The sequence below is a fragment of the Coturnix japonica genome, chromosome 38, assembly GCF_054131305.1.
Source record: "Coturnix japonica strain WE chromosome 38, WE-NBRP24, whole genome shotgun sequence".
Classification (NCBI taxonomy): domain Eukaryota; kingdom Metazoa; phylum Chordata; class Aves; order Galliformes; family Phasianidae; genus Coturnix; species Coturnix japonica.
Genome location: NC_140700.1, coordinates 5,792,516 through 5,814,608, shown reverse-complemented (window position 1 = coordinate 5,814,608; position 22,093 = coordinate 5,792,516). Strand labels below are relative to the sequence as shown.

General features: G+C 56.5%; 1 protein-coding gene across 10 annotated transcripts in view; it reads right to left on the bottom strand.

The window, feature by feature from the left end:
• Positions 1-20,959, bottom strand: part of ATP2B4 (ATPase plasma membrane Ca2+ transporting 4) — a 34,906-nt gene extending 13,947 nt beyond the window's left edge. For 2 of the 10 annotated variants that reach the window (XM_085526963.1, XM_015885298.2), the window contains exons 1-12: positions 20,800-20,930; positions 10,019-10,448; positions 7,800-7,997; positions 6,384-6,641; positions 5,653-5,778; positions 5,224-5,349; positions 3,727-3,762; positions 2,093-2,254; positions 1,770-1,984; positions 1,440-1,682; positions 1,074-1,315; positions 510-744 (exon numbers count right to left, since the gene is read on the bottom strand). In XM_085526963.1, the coding sequence (XP_085383089.1) occupies positions 510-744; positions 1,074-1,315; positions 1,440-1,682; positions 1,770-1,984; positions 2,093-2,254; positions 3,727-3,762; positions 5,224-5,349; positions 5,653-5,778; positions 6,384-6,641; positions 7,800-7,997; positions 10,019-10,214 (2,037 nt within the window). In that variant the 5' untranslated portion in view covers positions 10,215-10,448; positions 20,800-20,930. Of the gene's footprint in view, positions 1-509; positions 745-1,073; positions 1,316-1,439; positions 1,683-1,769; positions 1,985-2,092; positions 2,255-3,726; positions 3,763-5,223; positions 5,350-5,652; positions 5,779-6,383; positions 6,642-7,799; positions 7,998-10,018; positions 10,449-20,557; positions 20,732-20,799 lie in introns of those variants that run through there. The other 8 variants (XM_085526968.1, XM_085526965.1, XM_015885301.3 and 5 more) reach the window with 7 other exon arrangements.
• Between the last annotated feature and the right edge of the window lie 1,134 nt (positions 20,960-22,093).

Here is a 22,093-nt window from a genome sequence, read left to right as displayed (position 1 = left end):
TGCAATTCCCAGACCCAGATACTTCAATATCTAATAAGGAAAAATGCAAGCAAGGCTGGAGCATAGGGGCAAACTCCAAAATGCAAATAAAGAGGCAGGTAGCAGGGGGCTTATTGCATTAGGTCAGCCACCTGGCCTGGCACCCCATGATGAGGCTGCATGAAAGAACGAGCTGGTCAGTCCTGCCCTATCCAGCATCCTCATCACACCCGCCTGGTGCCTCCCTATATCTGACAACTGCACACAGAACCAGCTGGGCTTGTGCAAAGAGCCCTAGAGCAGCAAGTGAGGGGAATCTGAGTGGAAGCAGGCTGCCACCTGGTCCCTCTGCCTGTGCAGGAAAGGGCAATGCCAGCACATGGTAGTGTGAGGCACTCTGGGGACAGATGCACAGGAGATGCTCATGCTTTTGTAAGGGGCTCATATTCTTAAACATCATGAAGAGAGGCTCCTGGACCAGGAGCACAGCTGGGTGATGGGCTGTCAGAGCCACATGGGGGCCACAGTACCTCTGGCCGCACAGGGTCCTCTATCCCCACCACAGCAATGCACGTCAGGTCAGACAGGATCTCATTCTCACTGTCCCAGTCAGGCTCAGTGTCAGCAGGGAAGTCACGGAAGGCCAGGCAGATGGTCCGCAGCCCATGGCAAGCCATAGGCTCAATCACCTTCTTCACCATCTCATCTCGATCCTTCACTTTGAACATCCGGGGGTCACCATTCTTGTCCAGAATCTTGGTGCACCTACCACAGGACAGGACAGGAGAGTAAGGGAGACTGCTTGTGGCTGTTCAGCAGTCCCCTCCTTCCACCACCCAGTTTCCCCCATCTGTAAAATGAGTACCTCTCACCCAGTACCCCTATAGCCTTACTAGAGACACCCTAAAAAGAGCTAACACTTTGCACAGCAGCACTTCCTGATGCTCACACTTTCTTTCCCCCCTCCTCAAGCACTGGGTCCCCTTCACCCTGCAATCCCCCAGAACAGCTCAACACCGCTCTGAGAGCTCAAAGTCCATGGGGCAGGTGGGTTGGGGAGAGGACTCAGCGTGGAGGGGGGGGACGACAGTTACTTGCGGAGGATGATCTCAGAGGCTCCCTTGCTGTACATGCGGAAGCTGTTGTCACTGTTCTTGAGTACTGTGCTCATGGACTTGCGCACAGAGTTGAAGGTATAGACTTTGTACAGCTTCTCCTCTGGCACCTCATTCCGCACAGCCTGATAATCCTGCTTCAGGTCCAGCACAAAGCCCAGCAAGGCACACTCTGTCTTGTTCCCCACTTGCCGGGGTAGCCCCCCTTCCTTCTCTGGTGGCTGGAGGAAAAAGGGAAAGGAAAAGAAATGTCAAACCTGGGCACTGCAGAACACAGTGGGATGGAAGCAGTAGCGATGGCCAACAGTGGGAACGTAAGGCTGTGGTTCTCAAGAGCCAACTCACCAGGATCTTGGATGTGTAGGCAGAGTTGATGGCAACACCATTGACAATGAGGTCCAGGACCTTGGGCAAGATGGCTTCAGGGTCAGGAATCTGGCGATAGTGGGTGTCCCCCACGTAGGCCTGCACCACAGTCATTCGGTTCATTGTGAGCGTGCCGGTCTTGTCTGAGCAGATGGCGGTGGCATTACCCATGGTCTCACAAGCATCCAAGTGCCTCACAAGGTTGTTGTCCTTCATCATTTTCTGCAGCATGACCAGGAAGGTTAAAGCCAAAAGCCTGAACATTCCCATCACACTTCTCCACACCCACCATGCCCCTACTGGTCTCACCTTCACTGAGTAGGCCAGGGAGATGGTGACTGCCAGTGGGAGCCCTTCAGGCACAGCCACTACCAGCACGGTGACACCGATGATGAAGAACTTGACAAAGTACTGGATGTAGATGGGGGTGCATTCTGCCAGCCAGGGCCGACGCTGTACCCCAAAGGTGTCGATGACAAAGTACAGCACCAAGATGATCACCGTGATGGCTGACATAATCAACCCTGGGAGAGGATGCCAAGCAGCAAGTGAGGGGACACAGGGATGGCAAGCAGGGATCAGCCCCCTCCCACTGTCCCACCTCCAGTGAGACACCCGGGGTGATGGCTCACCTGCCTTCCCAATCTGGACTGCAAGGCGCGTCAGCTTCCCTTGGAGCACAGACTTCTCCTTCTTGGGCACCTTCACTTTCTTCTTCTCCTTCTCCTCATTTTCCACCCCTTCCTGGCTCTTCAAGGGTTGGATCTCTAAGGCCACACCATCCTGAGTTTTAGCTACAGCCCCAGGGCAAAATAAGACACCACGTGTGAGTAGGAGAGAGACCAGGGAGATCTGCAGGACACCACTGAGAAATACGGTGGTGGGAAAGAGAGAAAACCCAGAGCACAAACCATCCTCCATGACACACATATCCGAGCACATGGAAATCTCTTGTCCTGGGGCCCTGTTGCCTCTCTATGGGGCAGTCTTTACATCTACCCCATGCCCCAGCCCCATGCAGGAAGGGTCCTGGGGCTGACGCTGGCTATGGGTCACAGAAGTGCTGCCAGAGATCCCTAACCTGGCTGCCGGGCACAGGCAGGACATCTCCAACCTCTCCCCAGCTGCTTCACACCCTGCAGCACAAGAAAAGCATGCTGGGTTTGCCCCAAAGCAGCTCCAGTGCACCAGCAGACCCCACCCCAGCTACAACACAGTGGGTCAAGCTTGTAGAGGACTTCTCTCTGCTCTGTACCCCTCTTCTGCGGTTTAATGCCCTTTTTAAAGCCCTTCTGGAGGCTCAGCAGGAATCCATTACATATAAGAGCACTGGAGAGGTGAGATGGAGGAGAACAGTTAAGACATTCCAAAGGAGTTGAAAGAGGAGTGAACCAGCTCCTACAATCCCAGCCCCAAGCTGTCCATTATGTTCTTAGGACCCAAAAAGGCCAGGCTTCCGTAGCCCAGCTCCATGGCCTCCCCTCAGCTAAAAAATCCCAGCTGGGTTGGGCGGCATGGGGTGGGATGGTGGAGCAAAGGCTGAGATCTGCTGGGCTGGGGGAGCAGCAAAACCACCCCACAGCAGCCCCAGGACCCATCCCCTCCTGGCAGCCACTGCTCAATGGTCAGAGACAGCCCCAGGCTGCCCTGACACCTCCACAGTTACAACAACACGGACAAAACAAGCACCCAGACACATCTGGCAGGAAGGAGGGCAAAACTGCTGAGAGGAAAGAAAGAGAGAGAGGGGTGGAGAGAGAGGTGCAGAAATGGGCTTCCTCCACAGCCTGCAAAGAACAGGGTGAGAAACACCGGCGAGGAGACGCTCACGGAGTCGAGGCCATGGGAGGAGAGGGTGCAACCACCACACAGGCCGGGTCTCACAGGAGATTTATCCCAGGAGGATGTGACCTGTGCCTCTTGCCCCACCATGCCAAAATACACACCCTGCAGGAAAGCAGCACAAATGCTTCAGAGCCACTAGGTCATGTCAATAGGGACTTGCTTTGCACCAAGGGATGCTGTGCCAGCAGTCTGAACTGCCAGGAATAGGCTTGTCTTCCCTTCCCAAAGACTGCACCCCAAGCAGAGGCCATGGGGCATTGATCCCATTGTGCCGGAGCTGTGGGACCATTGCACCCTCTCCCAGGAAAACGAGGCGAGAGTCCCGCCAGAGTAGCAAAGAGCACAGACTCATGAGAAGAAGGAAGGAGGAATGCTTTGTAGTTAGTGTGGTGCTGGTTCAAAGGATGGAGAGGCTGGTTACCTTTGTTGCGATTTTCAGGGGCTCCGGTTTTTTTACCTGTTCAAAGAGAGAAAGGGTGCAGGGCTGAGCACACAGACCAGACAGAGGGATAGGAAGGGTCAGCCCTCCTCCAAGGGGCTACACATACTGCTCCAGCAGCACCTCTGCTGTGGGCTCACTGTCATCAGGCACTGAATGCGGGACCCCAGACAGCTCACCTCACCTGCCAGAGGCAATCCTGCACCCCAGCACAGCAAGGACCTGGAGCTCCACAGCACCCTGACCTCATTGCTTCAGACATCCCCAGCTGCAAAGCATCCGCTATAAACCCCACCAGAGCTCTGCAGGGTACCAGGGCATCTCAGACCTCTGAGGAGAAGCCACAAGCAGAGCCTGATCTCTGCACAGCATGAGATCATCCACACTCATCTCCCCCAATAATGGGCAGCACTACACAGCACAGATCACCCCAAGTCTGCAGCAGGCAAGGTCCCCATTTTGGGGTTCCCTAATGGGCCTCCATCATATGAAAAGTGCAGGGCTGCTGTTATCTAAACAAGCAGCATACAATGAAGGGGTTTATAGACCAGAGACCTGGTTTCTCCCTCCCCCCCTTCCCCTCAGCAGCACAACAAGAGGTGAGTCAGGGCAGCATTCTCCTAAGTTTTAGTCCCAAATTGACAGCTGCAAGGTCCCAGCACTGAACACATAGCTAGGTTTGCATTGGGATCAAGTGACAGAGCATGAGGACAAGGAAAATAACCACCAAGCACCACACCTGGACCTCAAGCACTCTGCTGTTAGCTCCAACAGCTTTCTCTCTCCGTGATCCCATCTCCAAGCTGGGCTATGCCCTAGATGCTCCAGCCCAGATCACATCAACAAGAGCTTGGGATCCTCAGGGATAAAGAAGCACTGTGATGAAGCAGCAAGAGGGCAGAGCTGAAGCTGGAAAGAGTTCACATCCCAGCACAATTGGAGACATCTCAGCTGGTCCCTCTCCTCTTCCTCACCCACGAGGCACAGATCCCTCCTCACCCTCTTCTCATTTCCTGTGCTTTCACCTCTCAGTCCAGGCAACTCAGAGATGCCAACAGAAATTTTCAGCCAAGTCCTGATGGCACAGCATGGGCTGCTGGCATCTTGCAGGCAGTCAGAACTCACCCTCCAACCACAGGGTGGGCGATGAGCTCCCTACAAAGCGTCACACAGCATCACCCCCAGTCCCATTCCCCTCACACCCAGCCTCCAACACCAGACTACAGCTGGATGGACAAGAGAGATGGAGCTATGACTGAAAAGAGCCAGGGAGCTGAGATCTAAGTACACAAAAGACTTTCCTCTTGCAGCACATCCTACATTGGACCGAGAGCTCACCATACCTGTCTGTGTCACACGCACTAACGCACAATCACATCCCATTGCTGTGGACGGAGCTTGTCACACACTGGCAGGTGCTTCCCAGGGAAGGGAGAATGGCAACAGGTGGGAAGAAGCAGACTTCAGAAATCCCCTTACCTTTCTTCACCTTCTTTTCCTCATCTCCTTCTCCTGCACCCAACAGAGTGAAGATGATTCCAGTCTGGGAATTGATTCCCACTGCAGTAACCACCATCCGCCCAGAGCCCTCCATCACATGGGTACCTGGCAAAGCAGGAAGGCATGATGAGAAAGGGCGCAGTACAGAGCTCCCACTATCCCCAAAAACCCATGTCAGCTAAGGCTCCCTCCCTAGGTCATCTGCAGATACCACAGCAGCCCTTGTGACAAGGGGACGAGGCAAAGGCCCCGCTGCCATCCCCGTATTTCTCATAATACAAAGCTGCTCTAGGGCTGGGAGCCACAATTCAGCAGCAAAAAGATGGCCAGTACCCCATCCCAATCAAATCAGTAATTCTAAATGCCATGTTGACAGCTTTGGGACTTCAAATGGAGGAGCAGCCTCACCTGACAGCAGCATGGGGTCTTTTTCAAGTGATTTTCTGACTTGGTCAGACTCTCCCGTCAGTGAGCTCTCATCTATTTTCAGGTCATTGCCTTGGATCAGGATGCCATCTGCTGGCAAGAGGTCACCTGGGAGAGGAGCAGAGAGAATGGTTGGTCCCAATCCAGACAGCTGCAGCATCCCTGTCAGCTGTACCCAAGGGAGAATTCTGTGTTAGAAAAAGGGCTCAAGAAACTTGTCCCAGTTTAAAGAAGTAAAGCCTAGGGATTAAACACTGATCTCCAGTAGCTCACTGATGCATAAAGGCACTAGTTTTGAGGCCTTTCACTCCATCTGGCAGTGCATCCCTATGTTTGCTTTTAATGAATCAATATCCCTTATTCCCAAAGTCTCAATGCATCCAAATCATTGCACAAATGTACAACTGCAGGGGCAGCAGAAAGCTCCAGGTAAAAATCAGCACCACGCAAGAAAACCCTTGTTCCTGATGGGAGCTGCAGGCAATGAGTGCTGGGTGAGCAAGGAGCAGGGCCTGGCTTCGGCCAAGGGCTGCATCAGAACACCCCTTGCTAGGGAAATGATCTCCAACAAGGACACAGTCGGTGCTGGAGCAGCCCAAAGCCATGTGCTGACCTCAGTCCCAATCACCCTGCTGGAGCTGCAGAGTTCCATCCCATTGCTCCCAACCTCCACATGCCATGGGGCACAATCAGGCCACCCTTGCCCCACTCACCATACTTGATCTGTGCGATGTCTCCCACCACGATCTCTGCCACAGGGATCTGAATCACCTGCCCTTTGCGGATCACTGTGAACTTCTGCTCTTGCTCGATGCGGCTCTGGAGGCCACGGAACTGCTTTTCTTTGCTCCAGTCGTTGAAGGCGGTCACCAGCACCACAATAATGACTGAAAACAGGATGGCTGCCCCCTCGATCCAGCCAGCCTGCGCCTCGCCCTCATCCTCCACGCCACCTGATGATTGCCCACACACTGCCACCAGAGAGGAGAACACGTTGTACAGAGGGGGAAAAAAGGAACTGTGCTATGGCATGGCTCAGCCACCATGGGGCATCACAGCTGTAAGGAGCACTGCCAGATCTGAGCTGCCAGAGAAGAGCTCTGTAGAGAAGGATCTGGGGTCCATGGGGGCCAAACAGGGTGATCATGAGCCCACAGCATGCTCTGGTGACCAAGAAGGTCAGTGGTACCCTTGCTGACCAACAGCTGACCATGTGCCATCAGTGTGTCTTGATAGCCAATGTGGCCAGCTATATAGATAGATATAGATATATATGTGTGTGTGTGTCACAGACCACGGCCACCCTGGTGAGGGGCTTCACAGCTCAGTGTGGAGAGGCCACAGCTGGAATGCTGTGCCCAGTGCTGTGCTCCCATTTCCAGGCAGACACAAAACTGCTGGAGAGCCCAGCAGAGGGCGACAAATATGATTTTAAAGGGCCTGGAGCATTTCTGGTACAGGAAAGGCTGAGAGCTCCGGAGCTGTTCAGTCTGGAGGAGGAAGGCAGAGGGGGGAACCTCATCACTGTTTATAAGTATCCAGTATGGGAGTCGAGTTGATGCGGATGAACTCTTCAGTAGCGAGCAGCAATAGAAGAAAGGGGAATGGGCAGTAACTGAAGTACATAAAATTCCACATTAACACAAGGAAGAACTAGTTTACTGTCAGAGTGAAGGAGCACTGGAACAGGCTGCCCAGAGAGGTCGTGGAGTCTCCCCTGGAATTATTCAGTATCTGTCTGGATGCCTACCTGTGCGACCTGTTGTAAGGAACCTGCTTCGGCAGGGAGGCTGGCCTGGTTGACCTTTAGAGGTCCCTTCCAGCCCCTGTGACTCTGTGATCTGGGCAGGTGCTCATGAGCATTCAGCCCCATCCCTCTGTGCGCCAAACCACAAAACAACACATGGGTTGGGCCACCAGACCCCTGGTCTCTGTGCATTCATGGGGACCAGCAAGGAGCAGCTCTGAGCAACGCTGCAGTGATGCTGCATCCAGACACCCGTCAGCGCCCATCCCCCTTACATGGATGGGAGGAGAGAAGCCACCATATCAAGAGCAAGTGAAAACAGAACGGCCCAAAGGCACTGCAGCTTACCCCATGGGTCCCCTGATTTTGTCCCACCACTCACGTTCATTGTCGCCACCTGGGGGATGGTAGAACGACAGCCCCAGAGAGATTATGGCTGCTATTTCCAAGATGATCAGGGTGACGTCCTGGAGTGCCTCCCACACTAACTGCAGGAACGTCTTGGCTTTCTTGGGAGGAATGAAGTTCTGGCCGAACACCTGCCTCCTCTTCTCCAGGTCAGTTGGGTTCCCAGACAGACCTGGGGAGGGGAACAAGGCAAGATGTGACCAAACAGCAGCGCAGCCACCACATCCCCTCCAGCTGAGCAGAGTACAGCTCCTGTGCAGCACAGGGAGGGACACCTGGGGCACACACAGAGCCATGCCAGTTGGCACTGGCCGGTTTGTTTACACACTGCATCAAATTAACTGTAAATCTGACAGCAGGAGCAGTGTCCAGAGCCACCTGAACCCTGACAGCTTCTGGGGAGCAGTGCTGAGAGCAGCCCCATCCCCACACCCACCTCCATGCTCTCCACCTTAAGCACAGGCCAGGGCCGCTGCCAGCTCCCAAAATGCAGCAGGAGAGCAGCTGTAATGCCCAGCCCCTGCTGCACCCCGTGGAGGAAGCAGCAGGAGGAGCTCTGTGCGCCTTCCCACACGCACCCCTTCCCTGTGACTAACCCCGTGTTCCCACCCAGCACTCAGAGCGGGATCTCCCAGCCCCGCGGCTTCACCCAGCCCTGCCCATGTGGTAGGGATGGAAAATCTCGCTAAGAGCCACGCTTGACTCATTGCAGCGTCACAGCTGGAGGCTGTGGGGCCCGGAGGGTGCACACGTGGAACCTCCAAACTTACCTGCAAGAGACTCCTCTAGAGCTGCCCCACATCCTCCTGGGGCAACAGGGCAGACAGAGTCCATCAGCTTTCAGCTTTTTTCCTCTCCCTTTTATTTTATTTTTTTTTAGGAGTCACAGTCCCCCCAAGGAGAAGAGCTGTGTGCAGGACAGCTCCACAAAGCAGGAGGAAAGCAGCAGAGCCATACTCCCCACTAGGAGCCCCCCAAAGCAGACTCCTTGCTGCAGCCTTGGAGTAGGGGCCAGGAGGAAGGAGGCAGCAGCTGCCAGACTCAGGTGTGAATAGAGAGCAGTGCTCTTCCTACAGCCTTAGCTCATAGGAAATCACCTTTCTATCCACACCAAGCTCAGTAGGACAGACAACAAAGATTACCTCCGCACAAGGGGAGGACAGGAGCACACCTAAAGCACAGAATAGAGGGATATGAACACAACCAACAGCCTTGTATGAAGGCAGGGGCTCAGGCCTGTAAGCTGCCTTTGGGATCAAACAGTGCCCGTTCCTTATGCAAGCCCCAAGGCCAAGACAGAGCTCTTTGGGTTCACTTCTCACCCCTCCACCCACTCCCAAAAACATACTCACCTTTTGGCATGGCCAAAATGCATTGTTTTGTGATCTGGACTTGGTATTTCCACTGGGACTCCCCTCCTCCTCTAATGACATCCCGGGATTGTCTGGACCTTCCTGGTCCAGCTCACAGCTGGGAAACACACTAACCCAGCTCACAGCACTGGCAAACCACACAGCCCCATTCCATACCCCCACAGGGCTGCAACCTGCCCACGCCATTCCCACAGCCCTCAGTGCTGCAATTAGGGCATTTCTCCCTTTGTGCCCCTTTCAAAACCATGGAAAAGGCTCAAAGCACAAAGCTGCCCCATGCCACAGCACCACATGGAGGGCCCAAAAACTCTGTCCCACACCATGGGGGGAGGTAATATTCCAGTGACATCCTTCTACCACAACTTCCCAGAAAGCAGCCAGCACAAAATCCACCACTGCACTCTATCCTATGGGGCTCAGAACAACTCAGTCACATTCCCAACTCCTGCAGCTGCTTGAGAAGCCCTAAATCAGTGGGAAGGAAGCACATCTCCCTGTCACCACCAGCACTTTGGGTTGAGATGCTCACATCACAAGAACAACTAAAACCCCATGCAGCCCCACTGTGAATCACTGAGCAAAGCCAGTGCCACATGTGGGGGGGGCAGCAGGGCAAGGAGTGGAGCTTCAGCCCCACCAGCCACCCTTCATTCATTGGGATGCAATACGTTGCATCCCAAAAAGCTCATGGCAGATGTGCAGTGCAATGGGACCGTGCCTGAACTCCACCAGCAGCTGGGTGAGCAGCATCACAGTGGCTGCTTGAAAGCCTTTAAAGGCTTGAGCTCCACACATCACATCTGGCCAAGTGGCCACTTACCCTCAACCGGCGACGTCTTCAGCCTCTTGCAGACAGTCTGCACGCTGCCATAGGAGTCGCTGATCCGGGCGACTGCCTCAGCGCTCCGCAGTTCCATGAGATTCCTGAGCTCCACCATGGAGCAACCAAAGTCCCCCTCATGGTTGCCTTCAGCAACTGAGTTCCCAGGGTGATGGTCAGCCACGTTGTTTGTCATCTCACCGAGGACACAGCCAGAAAGGTTTGCTTTTGAAGGGAGATGGGGGTGGCCCCACAGATGTCCCTGTCTGTTGGGGTGGGCTGGGTGCAGTGGTACCTCTAACCAAGCCCAAGTCCTCTGGAGGAAGGTGTAAACAGGATGTGCATGTTACCGCGGAGGCAACCTTAGCAACGGCCGTCGTGCATCTCCTGCTGGAGGAGGAGGGCTCCCTGGATACCACAGCAACTGGAGCTGCAGAAAAGGACAGCAAAATTAGGAGATGGCCATGGGGAGGGCTGTAAAGAAACACATACCACAGGGACAGCAGATGGAAATAGGAGGAGGTGGGGTTTGGGGATACACACCAGCCCTGCTTGATCTCCTGGCCCTGCATAACACTGGGATTTGGCTTTGTTTGAGCAAAACCGTGTGTTGAATGGAGCTGGGGGCAGGAAGGGCAGCCAGGTGGTTCTCCGCTCAGCCCACAGCTGGGCAGCCCAGAACACGCTCCCATTGAGTTGGGTTTAAAAATACATCTCAGCAGTGGAAAGCAGCTGTTTCCTCCCTACACCGTGGTCCCTGGGCAGGAGTGCCTGGTCATAGCAGGTACAGAAAGCATCCTCAGGTGTCTGACAGGTGGGGATTCACAGCACCAAGCTGGTTTCTGATTGCTAGTAAGATCTGTCAGGATACAACAGAAATTCACACATCTCTCCAGCACAGAAGCTTATGCATTAAGGACATCTCTCAAAGTGCCAAAACGCTGCTGGACAGACGATGGCTCAGTCCCACAGCATCCCCTCCCCTGGCATCAGGAGCAGGAAAAAGCAACACTGGTGGCAGCCTGGGAGATGGAGCAGGATAGCAGCACAGCAAGGGCTAGGGGAAAGAACGGCCTTCTCCCCCAGGAAGGTAACCTCTAGTTCTGCTCCCCTGCTCAGCTCCAGCACATGGTTTCAGCACAAGGGATGCTAACCCTAACCCCAACCCTGCAGGAGAGGCTCTGCAGAAGGACAATAAAGCCTCTTCTTAAAGAGAATAAAAGAGGTACGGTCACTGAGCACCCAGAGGCTCAGAGTATGCAGCCAAAGCCCAGCAGAAGAACACTCAATGCAAGCACATGGATGTGCCCAGCCCTTAGCAAACCCATCAGGCAGGCACTGGAACAGCCCTGTACATCTCAGCATCATCCTTACACCAAACCAATGGCACAGCAGTTTGACACTCCCCCAGGGCAGCAGGACCTGCACAAAGCAGCTCCCTCCTTCTAACCCACAGCCTAGCCCCCTCCTTCTGCCCTGGCAACCGCAGAGCTAGCAGCAAGCACCAACCAACCTGGAATGCCACATCACAGGAGGGTCCCATGCAAAGGCATGGCTGTGGTGCCACCGCTGCTGTACAGATGCTGTGGCTCTGCCCCCTGCACCCACATAGCAGGGCAAGATCTGAAGCATCAGCACCCCATGGCTGAAAGGGTAAAGCTAATTCATGCCACCGTGCTCAGCTCATAATTACCCCCTGAAGGAGCCCATGGCTGTTCAGTCCTGGCAGCGGCACTGGCCCCACAGACTCACTCGGACAATCAGAAATAAAGGAGGACCTGGCCAGGACTAGGGATTACCCAAAAGCCAACACCCTAACACAGCCCTCAGGGCTGCCCATCCCTCTGTAATGAGTTTCCAGAGCCTCCAGGCAGTTGAGATGAAGGAGTGTTGTCCAAGGGTCTCCTCTGCCGGAGGACAAGGCACTGGGTGCCTGCACCCTACAGAGCAAGAGAACACAGTTGTGATGGGAGAACACAACTGGGGAGCCCAGACCAGCAGCATCGTGTCATCTCCCGAGCAGTGTCCCCAGACCAGACGCTGATGGCAGGAAGGACACCCAGGAACGGAGCCGAGGGAGCGAGCATGCAGGCGGCAGGGAAGAGGCAGCCGTGGAGCCGATGCAGTGCTGCAGACAAACCTGCCCAGAATAATAAGCGGCTGCACTACACCTCCATCCTGGCCGGGAGAGCGGCTGCATGCCAGCACAGCCTCAGTACACAGCAATGGCACCAGGCAGAAAGTAACCACTGGCACAAGGGCAGGAGCCCATCTGCTGTCAGATGTGAGGAAAGGAAAGCACGCAGCAAGGAGAGGGACATGGCTGCAGAAGGCAGACTCTACCCACGGGGCACCGGAGCCGGGAGCAGACCACAACCACACAGCCTCTCCATAGCACAAGCAGTGCAAGCGCCCAGAGCTCACCACTTCTTCCCCAAGGATGCAAAGCCAAGCTGCAACAAAAACTGGGTGCATGGCACCAGCTTGACAATTCCCACCGGACACCTTTATGCCAAGGCAACAGAGCTCTGCCTACGAGACTGGCAGCACTACAGCCCATGTAACACAGCCTGCAGCTGCTGCTCGTACATCAGGGACGCAGACCTGTGTGGAGATCCCCATTCCTGTGCTGCTGAATGCCACCGCATGCTCCTGGGACAGCAACAGCAGTGCTTCCCATGTCCTGCACTCTGATTTAAGGCAAACCCTCCTCACCTCTGTTAGGCATGCTTGCAGAGAGCAGAGGGACAGCAAACACAAAGTCAGTCCAGCTGCACCCAGGAGCCAAACCAGCCTGAAACAGCTGTTCCTTTACCCATGACAGATGGGGAAAATCAGCACTCCTGCATTATGCAGGAGAAAGCCAAGGTGAGGAGAACAAGCCTCAGTTGGGGCAGGCAGGATGCAGCCCCCTGAGCAGACATCGGCCCCACTCATGGAGCTCCTCACCCCCACCCTCCCCACCCCTGACCCCCACGGCTGCCCTGTCCCATCCTTGCTGAGGGGCATCCCCTCCCCAGTTCCAGCAACAGGGGCTAGAAATACTGCTCCTGAAGGTTGTAATGGAAAAGTCAATGTAAAGCTGTGGCTGAGATACTGCTTACATTGCCAAACCAGGGAGAAAAAAGGAAAGGAAAAAAAAAAATTGAAAAAGCATCCAAGGAGAGAGCACAATGCTCCCCTGTTGCAGAATAACACTCCCCCCAGCACAGACCCCCACAGAGCCACATCCACTGTGATGAGAGGGGAGGGGGGGACAGTTCCCTGGTCTGCAGCTCCTCAGCAGGGAGAGAATGCTGCAGGTGGGAGCTCCACATCCCACGTGGTCCCCAATCCCCCCCCACACCCTGAATCCAGCAAGGGAGCCCCAGGCCCCTCCCTGCACACTCACCAAATTGCAATGTGCAGATGGCAGCAGCTCTGCTTCTGGTTCCCAGCAACACCCATGGGCCACCTGCCCCTTGCTGTGCTTAACCCCTCCTGTGCTGAGATGCCCAGTCAGCCCCAAGGCGTGCATGGTAGCCTGCTGCCCTCTCACATCTGGAGCAGCCCAGGATGAGCCATCACCAACCACTGCATCCCTGCCAGCACACTCAAAAATCTACAGTTGGGGAGACAGAAGATGAGCAGCAACCAGAGGGACACACACTGTATGACCACACCACAGCACCAGCAGGGGCAGCAGCAGCACCCCATGCCCACAGCACCACACCACTGCACATCTTCCTCTTCCTTCCCCCACCACGTGAACCAAGATACAAGGAGGACCAGTGCAGATGAAGGGCAGCTTGCCTTGCACATCACTCCACAGGGAGCCGGCAGCTGCCAGCAGCCCACTAATTAACACCACTGCTGCTCACTTCATGCCCATTCTGCCTCTTGTTAACTAAGGTAGGAAAACTTTTTTTCCCCACATGCCCGAGGTAGCAATTAGCCCTTACAAAAAAGAGCAGCAGACACACCACAGCAGCACACACCACACTCAGATACTGCCACACAGTTCCTCAAAATCCACCATGCCCAGAGCAGGGCTCCTGCATGGTGCATCCGTGTAGCACAGCGGGACCAGGAGCCCTGCACTGGGGGCTCAGGAATGCACGTATGCCACAGGGTTTTCCTGCAGCTGCAGGACACAGAGGAGAGGAATTTCAGGGGGGTGGAAAAAAGAAAACAGAGGGAGTCTCCAGGCGAGCTGTCAAGGGGAATGTTTCCATCTAAGGCCTTGGTATTTCTCTCTCGGCGCCTGCACTAAATCACCCGAGCTCCTCTCATTATTCTTTTGTGCTTTACAAGGTAACATGGGCAGCAGGGTTGGTGGAGGAACACAGGAATTCACACAAAGCAGCCCCTCCTGCACCAGCAGCACCACCATGGGGCACTATCTCCCTCAGCACTGGGTGCTAGAACCCCTGGGTTCTGCAGCCCCACGGGCACAGGGACAGGGCAGGACAGCCTTTGTCCTCCGCTTCTCCATCCCACTCAGCACTAGGAAACAGGTTCCTCCTGCCCCAGCACTTCATGTGGCAATATGGCACCAGCAAGCCACCTGTTGGGCAACCCTTCACTCCTGTGGCTTTCTGCCCATTCAGATCCATCTGTTGGGCAGTTCCCTTGTGGTGAGAGGCAGACAGTTCTGACACAGCTGAGGTTTGGGCTCTAACTGCTCAGAAAGCAGAGCTCCCCACATTGCATTTCCTGAGTGCTCCCCACAGTGCAGCAGTATCCCAGGGCAGCACTGCTCCCCTGCACTACACACCGCTGGGGGAACTGAGGCAGCCCCAGCATCGCCCTACACAGGGAGCAGGCTAACAGCTCCACTTAAAATGAAACGAGAGCAGCAGGCAGGCACCGACCTGCAGAGCATGAGGGCATCTCATGGGCAAAACAACACCCAGAGAAGGAGAGCGATCAGCTGGGGCCACATGGGCACAGCCATGGTATTTTTAGCAGTATTACACAGGGACAGGGGATTCCTACCCTTCACATCCCTGGGGGTTTAAAATAGGCCCCAGCACTTCCTCCTGTGAGCAGAGGGATAAGCAGCGGTGCTGTGAGCGCCATGCCCTCCCCCAGCACCCACAAGTGGGCACACAGCAGGGGTCCTGCAGCATCTCACACCAGTGAGACCAAATCCCCATCCCACCGGAGCAATGCTGCAGCACTGACCCGTGCCAGCACGATGCAATGCTTCTGCCTATACCATCAGCAAAAAGAGAAAGCACAAACAAGAAATAAAACAGACACATTAAATAAAAAAATCCTTCTTGATGACAGCAGGAGAAACTGAGGCAGGGGACAAAGCTCTTGGTGGACACCATGGGATGAGCAGCGCATCCCCCAGATTATGGGGTGCAACCCAGCACAGGGGACCTCCAGCACTGGGAGCACTGAGAGATATCTGCGCTCTGAGCCCCTCTCCCCATCCCAAAGGGTTATAAAGCAAAGCCGTCAGTAAGGAGCAAGAGGAAAAACACACCGCTCCCCAGCTGCTTACCGCTTCCCTTCCCAACATGCCCCGCTCCTGGGAAAGTGTAGGCTGTTTTCCATATATAACTGCAAACTGTTCCATGCAGTAAGAAGTCTAATTAAAGGGAATGAGGGAGAGAAGGAGAGATGCAGAAGACCAAAAGGCAATATTTATATGAGGGAAGAAAGGCTGCAGCCCAGGCAGCAAATTAGACCCTTTGCAGTACGAAGCTCTGCGTTATCATCGAGAGATCACAGCAAGACAGAGTGGCAGCTTTGCGGAAGAGGCAAATCAGAGCCTGGAAAGCATGTACCAATAGGTGAGAACCAGATAGGCCATGGGAGGGGCAGGGAAGGAACAGCCCACCCCAGCTCGGGATAACACACAACGCCACTGGGCTGCGCATTGGGGTCCCCACATCCTGTGGAGGGAGAAGAGCTACTGAAGCAAAACCACAGCAAAGAATGGTAAACTGATGTCCGGGGCAATCCCTCCTCCTGCACCCTCCACCCAGATGTGGGCTGAGCAGGGAAGACACCCACATGTCTGTGCCACAAATCCCCCCGGCAAGCTGTGCCCCTGTGAGCTCAAATCCAGCAACCAAACACGGCTCTGTGACCGCAGTCACACAAGGTGACAGCCAGGCACAGACCACTCTGTGCCCACCAGACCACAGCCAGCACCCACCCCCCACAGACATCCATAGCAGTGGGCTCCAGCCTGGGAAGAGCAGTGAGAGGGCAGAAGATTGCTGCAGCAGCAGGCACAGAGCAGCCTGAAACAAAGCAGGCAGCTCTGTGAGCTTGGCACCGGGGTGTACAAGGCATCCTTGTCCTCCCCACTGCCTCTCTGCATGCAGACAGGCTCCAGGCAGCCTTCTTGGCAGGAGGGTGTCAGGGGATGCTGCAGGGCTGAGGAACAGCGAGGCCACTCCATGCAGGCAGCTGCATCCAGGGAAGCAGGAGGAAGGGAGGATCCCTCAGCATCCTTTCCAAAAGGAAAAGGGTCATCCCCTGAAGCAAGCACCAGACAGAGTGGGGAGCGCCACAAGCCCTGAGCAGCACAGCACACGTTCCCCCTGCACTTCTGCAGCACCATCTGCAGCATCTCATGTGGATGTGATGCATTTCACGTCCAACTGCAGGAGTGAGAGGAACCCCCAGCTGCTGCCCTGCAGAGCAATGGGCAGATGCTGCAGGGAAGAGAAACAAGGGGATGCCGCCCACCTGCACCTCCAACCTGATGCATGCAGATGCCTGGATGAGGTGACACCTGGGGGCACAGAGCATCCCAAACACATGGGAACCGGCAGTGGGATGAGGAAGGATTCCTCATGGGCTGCACAGTCCAGTGCTCTCCGACAAGGCAATGCTGCTGGAGTGCAGTCAGCTGCTTCAGCCCCTTTGCTTTTGGCTGGTCCCATTGGGATCAGCGTTACAAGCAACTTGTCATTTTGGAAATAACAACATCTCACCCCTCCTCCCACAAATAAAACTCAAAAGATACCATTTAGCCAAGCTGAGTCCTGACACCTAAAAATAGCTGGCACCATCACCCTGCAGAGCACAGCCAGGCAGCTTCATAGCTTGCAGCACAGCCTGGGACGCAGCAGCTTTGGGTCACGGAGACAGTCCATGCAATGTGGGGGGCAGCAGCAGCCCTGCAGTGCTGACATGGAGACACATCTTCACAAAGACACCCAGGACAGAGCACACAAACCACCAGGTGTTCAGGAACAGAACCATCCCCACGCCTGTCTTCATATCCCACTGCCCACAGTGGTGACAGCCTGAGCAATGGCATGAGCACCAGAGCAGCTTTCCCACCATCAGCTGAAAGCATCAGCGAGCTGCAGCCCGAGATCTGCTCGGAACAAATGAAGCACTCTGACAACCCAGGGTAATTCCTGAGCAGCTTTCAAGGAGGTGGGAAGAGGGAGATCAGGAGCAGGAGCGGCACTTGGCCGGCAGGAGGGCTTGGACAGGACACGGGCATTTCAGAAGGAGCAAACAGAAAGCCATGCACAAGCCCTGGGTGCAGAGCCAGTATAAGGGAAGGGATAGCCAAGCTCAGGATCCCTAACGACCATCACAAGGAATCGCGCTGAAAAATCAGACACCTTCTACCAGAAATCTGAGCCTGGAGCAGCAAATCTGACCAGCAAATCCAGCGTTCAAAGAGCAAAGGTCACAGGGAGCCCCAGCCAGACCCCCCAGCGGGGCTGAGCCATCCCACTGCTTCCCCCGGCCCCACCGGCTTATTTTTAGCCCAGAGAGAGCTGGAGCTTTGCTGCTGGTTCCCAGTCAGAACAAGTCTGAATGGATCATCTCAGCTTCCAGCCAACCTCAGCACAGATCAGCACCGAGCCTTCCTCTGCCTATGGAGAAGATGCTGGGGTCAGGACCCACAGCACACAGCTCCTGTGTATTCCCAGCTCTGGGTGCTGCGCTGACCTTTCTGCATTCAAGGAGACAGAAGCAGACTGGGAGGTGGCAGATCTGCATGGACAGGAGAGGGACAGCGCTGTGCCACGAGCAGGAGGGAGCAGGCAAGGATCCCTCCTCCCTGCCGGACAAACTCTTCCGGGTAGGGCTTCCGCCCACTGCTTTCCACATCCCAGTCACTTCAGTAGGTGGGAATACACACGCTTGGGACATTAAAAATAATACAGGGACAGAGATTTTCACACAACCCGTGGATGCCAGAGCTCCGCTGGTTCCCAGCCCACTGCCGACTCATCCCTGCCACGGAAGGAAAAGTTTCTCCGTCAGCACAAACCACTGCCAAACCTCCACACCCCGCACGCCACTCCAGGGTCCCCGCGTCCTTCTGCATGTGCCACAGGGATGCTCGTGCCCCACAACCCACACCTCCTGCAAGCAAAGCTCAGCAGCTCCCCAGGGCAGGACGCCACACAGTGTCTCACTGAGCTCATTGAGCGTCAGGGAGTCCCGTCCTGGTGAGTGACACAGGTGGGTAGCACACCAGCAGTGTGCCACGCACTCTACAAGTGCCAAGCATTTCCTTTTTTTTTTCCCCCTCCCCTTCCCTTCCCCTTTTCCAACTAACAAATATAGAAGTAGGGTCTATAAGACCATGGAAACTCTATTACTCTTCTGCATTAAAGCCAAAAGCAACTCATTAAAACATCAAAGTAGGATGTCTCATCAGCTCAGGAAGCTCCAGCAGGAGGTGGCAGGGATGCAGCTCCCACACAGCCCCACACTGGGCATGAGGAGCCAGGAGCCCCAGGCCGGGGCTGCAACCCCTCCTTACTGCAGGAGCTCTGCACACACTGACCCTGCAAGCAGGGATGCAGAGAGGTGCTCCATCCTACTTAAGCCCGAAGCTCAGAGCTTCTTATACCAGGAGTATCCCCATCACCACAGGACTGATGCCCACTGGCTCGGTGAGAGGAAAGAGGGATGGGCTCCCTCTCCTTGCTCACCCAGTCCCATTTATTTCCCTTTCCATGCACCAATTCTCCACCTGTACAACAGAAGAGACACCGCTGCCTCCACCACCTCAACCAGCCATCAGGCAGCAGCATCCCATGCTCATGTCACATCCCTGGGATCCAATCCCAGAAGCCTCCAAAAAGGCAGAGGAATTTGGGAGACAGCATCACCTCCATGCACTGCAGCAGCCACCCCTATGGATACGCATCCATCGCTCCAGCCATGCTGAGCAGCACAGCTTCCAGATGGCTCAGAGAGCAGCACTGATTTGCAGAACACAGCTGGGAGGGATCCAGGCTGGGGGGAGCAGCCAGCAGCAGCAGCGTCTGCAGCACAGGGCAGCAGATCCCTGCGGGCTGCTCACAGCACTGCAGCAACAGGCGGTGGAAATGTTGTGAGCAAACTGTGCTCACGGCACAGCAAGGGGAAATAAATTTTATGCATATGTATACTCGCGCGGATATACTTATATATGCACAGATTAATTAAGAGAGAGAACGAAAATGGGAGAACGCGGGGAACCAAGGGAAGCTGAGAGGGTGCACGCAGCTCCCGGGGCACCGCAGCAGCCAGGGAAGGCCTCGGGGAAGGGGGAATTCCTCACTCACGGCTCCACCCTGCTGCCTTCTGCCGCACAACAATGGCAGCGCGCAGCGGTCCCTCCCCGCAGCCGCTGAGCCCGGGGCCGGAGCGCCGCACGAGCGGATACGGCGATGCTCAGCGCGGAGCGCAGCGCTCCGGACAGCGGCGGGCGGCTCAGGGGAGGCTGCGCCCCGCGGGGAAGGATCGAGCTGGGCTGGGAGCGGGGAGAGCCGGGGGTGTTAGTTAGCCCCGCTCGTTCGCTGCTTAACGATTCAGGTGCGTTTCGGTGTTCACATTGAGCGCAGCGGCTGCAGCCGCGCAGTCAACGCGAGCGGTTACCGGGAGCGCTGCGCCCATTTGGGGGCGGGAGGGGGGGAATGCAGAGAGGTGCCCCGCCCCGCGGCGCAAACAGGTCCGCGAGCCGAGCAACCCCCCCGCCCTCAGGTCTCCGGAGATAAGAGGACAATAACCCATTGTCCATCCCCTCGCTTCCTCCCCGCCCGCATGCAGAACGACCGGGAACAGGGGGGCCGTGCAGCCCCCGCGGCCCGGACCGTGCCCGCAGCCCCTGCCCCACCCAGCGCTGCCGCAGGCGGGGAGCGGCTCCCAGCCCCGGGCCGAGGAGGAGCCGCCCCTGCGGAACCTCCCGGCGCTGCCCTCGGGCTGCCGCAAGGCGCTCCCCCTCCGACCCCGCTCAGCCTTTCCCTCCGGCCACGGCCGCATCCACGAGCTGCGCCCGCCCCCCCCACGCCGCTCTGCCACGCGGGAACGCCGCGCAACCCCCCCCCTCCCCCGGCTCCCCCAAGGGTTGTTCCCAAGGGCAGCAACAAGTGGTGGGCGGCTGTTACAGCCGGAGCGCTCCCCCCTCCCCACCGCCTCCCTCCCCCCCGCCCGAGTTCGCACAGCCCCGGGGTGTCACGGCCACCCCCCGAACCGCTCCGCGATCCGCTCGGACCCGGGAGATGCGCGTGGCCCCCACGCTCCCCAGATTCCGACGGCAGAACAACTCCCCGTCCCCCCGCTCCCTCCCACCTGCTGCGCCGGTCCCGTGTCCTTCCTCCCAACCGACGTTCCCCCACTGTCTCCAACAGCCGACCCCGCAGCAGCTGCAGCGTTATGGAAGGCGAAACCCGCGCGCTCCTTCCGCGGGACGCTCCCCCCCAACGGAACCTCGAAGGCAGCACCGCCGCCTACACCCGCCCCACCCAAAGGGGCACCCTGGGAATTAACCCCCCCCCCCCCTCTCGCTCCCTCCGCCTCGGTCCCGCACTCACCGGCGCGGCGCCCCGTCCCGACTGTCGGCGGAGCCCCCGCGGGCGGCCATAAGGAGGGCGGCGGCGGCTGCAGAGCTAGCGGGAGAAAATGCTTGTCATGGCAACCCGGGCCGGGCCTGCCGGGGGAGGGGCTGCCTTAAGGTGGCGGCCCGCCCCGTCCGCTGCTTAAGGGGGACGGGAGGCGGCGGGCGGGGCTGCGTCCCCTGGGCGCTGCGGGGCGGGTGCGTGCTCGGGCGGTATCGGTGCGCCCCGCGGACACTGCCCCTCTACCCCAGGAAGCACCGTCGAGTAGTACAGGTGAACCCCGGTGCCGGTACGTGTACCTCCATACGTCGTGGGCTTCCCCATAGGCAACCCCCACCACCAACCCCCGAGCAGTACAGATGTACACCCAGGAGGTGGGTGTCCGTGCAGTGTCACCCACGTGGAGCAGCTGCAAGTGGTGCACGAACCCGTGGGGACAGAGGACCCCCCTCCAAGCACGGTGGTCCGTGTGTGCCCCCCACCTCGAGCGGTACGTCCAGGGTGCGCGGCTGCAGGGCGGCATTGTGTGCACTCCTGGCACTGCGGATCCTCCCTTGGGCAGTGCAGTGCACGCACCACCAAGCGCTGTGCCTGCACCCCCAAAATCTGTGTACCCCCTTCTGCACATACTGCACCCCTGCTGTGGTGGTACAGATTTCCTCGAGCAGTGTAAGTTGCTCCCTCATGATGGATGCATCTGGGACACCCCCAGCTCCCCTGGCAGTGTGGTCACTGCAAAACAGGATGCACAGAAAGTCCTTCCTGCTGCGAGCATGGGGCACAAAATCTCTGGAGCAGAGCTCGGGGTTCCTTGTGGTCACTGTCGTTGGTGACATGTGACGGGGGGGTGTGCCCCACCCTGCTACTCATAGGGCACAGCCACTGCTGTCCCTACAGCGTGGGGTGGTGGTGTCACCCAGGAGGGGTACAGCTGCTCCTTGAGGTGCAGAGCATGAATCTCAGCCCCTTGTCCAGGCAGAGCCAACCCTTCCCCCTTTTATTACAGAAGCAAAGAAAAAAGTATGCATTGAAACTCCACTGAAGCCCTGGAAATGCTGTGGCTGCAAGGAAAACGTAACACGGCATTGATGCAGCTATGCTGGTGTAATATTGGGTGTAGGCAACCTTAACTCAGCACTAATCCTGTTGTTTGGGCATGCAACCCAGTTCAAGTCAAACCAGTGTAACATCTGTGCGTGCACAAGCCCTCATTTAACACTTGTAACATTTACCCCTGCCCTTGAGGGCTGCGCCTCAATAACTTTGCATT